Source organism: Oncorhynchus nerka, linkage group LG14 (genome assembly GCF_034236695.1).
Source record: "Oncorhynchus nerka isolate Pitt River linkage group LG14, Oner_Uvic_2.0, whole genome shotgun sequence".
Lineage (NCBI taxonomy): Eukaryota > Metazoa > Chordata > Actinopteri > Salmoniformes > Salmonidae > Oncorhynchus > Oncorhynchus nerka.
This window is the reverse complement of record NC_088409.1, coordinates 92,105,633-92,111,340: the sequence shown is the minus strand read 5'-3', so window position 1 is coordinate 92,111,340 and position 5,708 is coordinate 92,105,633. Positions and strand designations below refer to the sequence as shown.

Below are 5,708 nucleotides of genomic sequence, written 5' to 3'. Positions count from 1 at the left end.
GACTGATTGGATAGTTCAGAGCTTCTGGTATTTCTATAACCTGTGGGTAGGTAGATAGGACTGGAGACTGATTGGATAGCTCAGAGGTTCTGGTATTTCCTTTAACCTGTAGGTAGGTAGATAGGACTGGAGACTGATTGGATAGTTTAGAGCTTCTGGTATTTCCTTTAACCTGTAGGTAGGTAGATAGGACGGGAAACTGATTGGATAGTTCAGAGCTTCTGGAGGCAGGCATGGGGCAAGGAGTAAGGTCCTGGTTAAATCAAGGCTTGGTTTACTTGTGCATTAGGAGGCGCTCGTGGGTCAGGATCAAAACGCAACAGGCAAACTTATTTCTCAACATGATTTTAATTAAACCAAACTTAAACAAGCTAAAGAAGAATGATAAGAAGTATGGTACAAACTCAATTTTAGTAATATGTTCCTCATGTTTTGTATACACAGTGTGTTAAATGGGGTTATCTTGAGTTATTAGCATAAGTGAGGTATGTTGATGTTGTGTGGGAAGTGAGGTTGTATTTGCATCAGTCTGGCTTTGACTGGAGAATGATTGACAGAGGTGTTTCTGTGCTCTATTATGCTTCTTGTACCGTTTTCTTGAATGATGGGTTGTGAATGGTTCTGTTCAGTTATTTCTTCCTATAATTGCTTGTCTGTCTCTGATGGTCTTGATTCTGAATATCTGATAGATGTATTGTTTGTTGATTACATGGGTAGACTGAATGCCAAATGTATTACTCGGTCCTGGACTCTTTGCAGCCGGTTAATTTGTGGTGTGAAGACTTTGATCCAGGCGGGTGGTGCAGGTGAGAGTGATCTGATCCATATGAAATATATTTTTAACCCTTGTGTGGTGTTCGGTGTCTGTGGAACCCCTTTTCAATGCAAACTAAAATAAGAATTATTCAATAAATTATTATTTCAACCCGAGACTCATTGGCCTTGGCTCATTTTCTGTGAAGAAAATGTAAATAACTAACGTTCATTGAGTGGACACTGTGCACTCCCTTAAACACATGTTGTTTGGGTCCACTGGACCAGAGGGTAATAAAATTGTGGAAAAGTGTGTGTGTAGGTGAAAACAAGTAAAAATAAAACAAAAAGGTTTGCTGTGTGCCTTCACTCTGTCTTCCTCCTCCCTGGGCCTGCAGTTTCAACATAGCACCAAGAACCTGTCTGTCTGCCCGTCTGTTTTCCTCCTCCCTGGGCCTGCAGTTTCAACATAGCACCAAGAACCTGTCTGTCTGACTGTCTCCCGCATTTCTCACACTCTTTACCCTCTGTAGTGTGTGAAACTACACAGTGTCTAGCGGGAACATCCACAATGATATTACAATACATTGTAAAAGAAAAAGTATTTTCCCACAATCTACCCCAGCCAGGTGCAAATTGGGGGAGGGACACAATAAATAAATAGCTTTGCATGTGAGGCTCCTTACCACAATCAATCAGAATGGCAAAAATAATATTTGCTCAGAGCCTGATAAAAAATATTTGCAGAGAAAGAAGCTAGTGTGGAAGGAGAGTCTTCCACTTTGGAAGATGAAGAACTTTCCAAATATGAGGATCATGTCTCTGTCAATTCGGAGTCTGCCAGTGAGTCGGACAAAGAGGATGAGATTGACCCTCTGCTAGCCCCAGGACCCGCCGGTCAGAAACCAGCTCATCAGCAGCCTGCAGGAGGAGAAATATGGATGTCAAAAAATTGTAAAACTGAATGGTCTTCTTGCCCAAGGAATGAGCCACCCCGCATGGCTGCAAATGTGATAAGGATGTAACCAGGGCCGACACGGATGGAGGTTACTCATGTGCAGGACATACAGTCTTCTTTTCAACGTTTCATCCCAGACACCATCCAGAAAATCATTCTGGACAGCACTAATTTGGAGGGAAGGTGTGTTTTTAGAGAGAAATGGATGGATGGACCATTTACATGCATACTTTGGGGTTCTTATCCTTGCTGGTGGTTTCAGATCCATTGGGGGAATCCACAGAATCCCTGTGGGATGCAGAAACTGGCAGAGAACTTTTCCAGGATGATCTTCTTCGATAACCAGACACCAGACCAGCTCGGCGGCAGAGAGACAAGTTAGCTGCAATCAGGTCACCGCAGAGAGACAAGCTTGCTGCAATCAGGTCAGTACATAGAGACAAGCTTGCTGCAATCAGGTCAGTGCATAGAGACAAGCTAGCTGCAATCAGGTCACCGCAGAGAGACAAGCTTGCTGCAATCAGGTCACCGCAGAGAGACAAGCTTGCTGCAATCAGGTCACCGCAGAGAGACAAGCTTGCTGCAATCAGGTCAGTGCATAGAGACAAGTGGGTGGACCGTCTTCCCCTGGTTTACAACCCTGGGCCCGACGTTACTGTTGATGAGCAGCTTATGCAATTTAGGGGCAGCTGCCTCTTCAGGCAGTATACACTGGCTAAACCCACAAAATATGGAATTCACGATCTGAGGTGCTGGTCGTGCTGCTTCATCATATGTGTGGAACTTGCAAGTGTATACGGGGAAGTCAGATAGATGAGCCCCTGAGAAGAACCAACGGATGCAGGTTGTCCTGGATGTGATACTGGATGTGATACTTGGCCATCACATGCAAAAACTTTTTTACTTTGCACAAGCTGGAATAGGAGTTCCTCAAGAGTAAGCTGATGATGGTAGAAACAGTAAGCAAAAAACAAGAAACAGGTCTATCAATTCCTCCAAGCTTTTGTTCATGGCCGACATGTCCCTAGTGTCATACGTGCCAAAGAAGGAAAAATGTGCTACTCATGAGTACGCTGCATAGGAATGGGATAATCTGTGGCCAGGAAATCAAAATACAGAAATCAAAATGGATTACAATGAAACAAAAGGAGGGGTGGACAATTTAGACAAGCTGGTGATTGGCTACAGCTGCAAAAGGAGAACCATACGCTGGTCACCTGTGATATTCTTCAACATCTTGGACATCTCGGCGTACAACACGTTTGTCATGTGGGTGGCGTTGAAACCAGATTGAAACAGAGGGGAGCTCCAGGGGAGACGGCTATTTCTCAAGGAGCTGAACAAGGAATTGTTAAGACAAGGATGAGCCAGGAGGATTCAGGAGGAGGATGCTGGTGCCCCATCCGCCCAACCCACAAAACCAACAACTCCAATACTGGAAGCAAGTGTGAGTGATGTTGTTGCATGTGTGTGTGTGTGACTCTCCTACCTTGTTCTGCTGTAACTATATATGTGAGTGAGTGAGTGAGTGAGTGAGTGAGTGAGTGAGTGAGTGAGTGAGTGAGTGAGTGAGTGAGTGAGTGAGTGAGTGAGATGTTAGTAAAACTCCTGAACTAGGTGTCTTCATAACTTTAGATTTCAGCCAGTAAAAACAAGAAGAAGCACTGCGATGTGTGTGGACCCAAGAAGAAGCACTGCGATGTGTGTGGACCCAAGAAGAAGCCCTGCGATGTGTGTGGACCCAAGAAGAATCCCTGCGATGTGTGTGGACCCAAGAAGAAGCACTGCGATGTGTGTGGACCCAAGAAGAAGCCCTGCGATGTGTGTGGACCCAAGAAGAAGCCCTGCGATGTGTGTGGACCCAAGAAGAAGCCCTGCGATGTGTGTGGACCCAAGAAGAAGCCCTGCGATGTGTGTGGACCCAAGAAGAAGCCCTGCGATGTGTGTGGACCCAAGAAGAAGCCCTGCGATGTGTGTGGACCCAAGAAGAAGCCCTGCGATGTGTGTGGACCCAAGAAGAAGCCCTGCGATGTGTGTGGACCCAAGAAGAAGCCCTGCGATGTGTGTGGACCCAAGAAGAACAGGAAGACAAGTACACAGGCATCAAGTGCAAGAAATACATTTGCAACACACACACAGTAAAACTATGTCCTCATGTGGTATGTAGACCGGCCTTCATTTGTGTTCAATGGGGCTCATTTATCATTTCCATAAAATACTGTAATGTAAAATCTGTCCTTCCAATAATTTCAGTTCAAAGCAATAAACATCAATAGTGATGAAAACCTTGTTTAATTTATATTTGTTCAGGATCAACATAATTTATACCACTCATGTCTTGATTATACATTTTTCTTTACAAAATTCACATTTTATAAAATAAAAGTATAGTGCTTTCATTATTAAATCTATGATGATGATCTAGCAGAGGTAAATGGGAAATATTAACCATGTATGCTGTCTATATTGCTTGTAATTTATATAAGTCAGCATGTAAGTATTAAATATTAAGTGTTTTTATGTACATTGCTATGGCTGTATTGTCCCGTAGATGTTTTAAATGTTTATTGTTTCATTGTACAATTTGAGGGTAATGGGTTTCTTTTGGTTGGTGTTTGTGTTTCTGGTGGAAAGGACACTATGTTTTATGAGGGTTTAGTGTTTGGCCACTTTCTATCAGCTCCATATTGAGTTTTTTGGAGGCTTGTTGTGGACACTTGGAGCTGTGTCAGTAGCATAAGTCACCTGAAAATTGTGTTACCTGTCCAACAGAGGATGTGTGTGTGTGTGGGGGGGGGTAGTACATGTCTGAGATGTAGATGATGAATAGAAGTGGGCTGAGGACTGCACCTTGAGGGACTCCAGCTTCTGGGGTGAATGGTGGAGAGATGGCTGTGGAGATCTTCACTTTGATTTGGCGGTTATGGAGAAGCTCGAGATTATGTTTCTGATTGAGCGCGGCAGTTGAATGTTTTTATCTGTTAGTCTGTTGTGCCACATTTTATCTAAGGCCTTTTCTACATCAAATAAAAACAGCAAATGCTTTTTCTTTCTTTAAAACGATTAAAAAATATATATATTCTGATTGTCTTGCTATATTGTCTGTTGTTGATTTGTTTCTTTGAACGCATGCCTGGTGTGCTCCAAGAAGTCCCCTGTATGCTAGTTGGCAGCTTATGCTAGCGGTGAGTACCCTTTCAAATAGTTTCCACACATGGCTAAGGAGGCTGATTCGTCGATATCATGAAACATTATGTTGGTCTTTGCCAGGCTTTTGGATCACGGTGACAACTGCTGTTTTCCAGGGTTGTGGGAAGTGGCCGTGGGTGAGAAAGGAGGCGAAGAGGTTGGAGAGGAGGTGCAAGTATTCATCAGATGCTTGTTTTAGTAGTATGGTGACAAAGCTGTCTTCTCTTCTTTCTTTTCATTTTATTTTGGTGAGTCTTGATTTCTTTGATTGTAACAGCTCAGTGAGTGGCTGGACTGCTGGAGCCAGGAGAAAGGCTGGCGTTGGCTGAGTGGTAAGTGGTATGTTTGTGATTGTTACAGCATGGATGAGTTGGTGGTCTACTGGAGTCAGGAGAAAGGCAGGCGTTGGCTGAGTGGTAAGTGGTATGTTTGTGATTGTTACAGCATGGATGAGTTGGTGGTCTACTGGAGCCAGGATAAAGGCAGGCGTTGGCTGAGTGGTAAGTGGTATGTTTGTGATTGTTACAGCATGGATGAGTTGGTGGTCTACTGGAGTCAGGAGAAAGGCAGGCGTTGGCTGAGTGGTAAGTGGTATGTTTGTGATTGTTACAGCATGGATGAGTTGGTGGTCTACTGGAGTCAGGAGAAAGGCAGGCGTTGGCTGAGTGGTAAGTGGTATGTTTGTGATTGTTACAGCATGGATGAGTTGGTGGTCTACTGGAGTCAGGAGAGACGTCTCTTTGGAATGACAGGTGAGTGGTGTTGCTTTTTTGTATTTCTCTGTCTACAACTGTTTTTCATTTTGGGT

At 43.9% G+C, this 5,708-nt stretch overlaps 1 protein-coding gene across 1 annotated transcript; it reads left to right on the top strand.

Moving 5' to 3' along the window:
- Nucleotides 1-3,073: 3,073 nt before the first annotated feature.
- LOC135575070 (keratin-associated protein 5-10-like) lies at nucleotides 3,074-5,099 on the top strand. Its single transcript, XM_065027227.1, has 3 exons — nucleotides 3,074-3,158; nucleotides 3,354-3,803; nucleotides 5,017-5,099. The coding sequence occupies exons 1-3, from the start codon at nucleotides 3,074-3,076 to the stop codon at nucleotides 5,097-5,099; spliced, it is 618 nt and encodes a 205-aa protein (XP_064883299.1).
- Nucleotides 5,100-5,708: the final 609 nt, after the last annotated feature.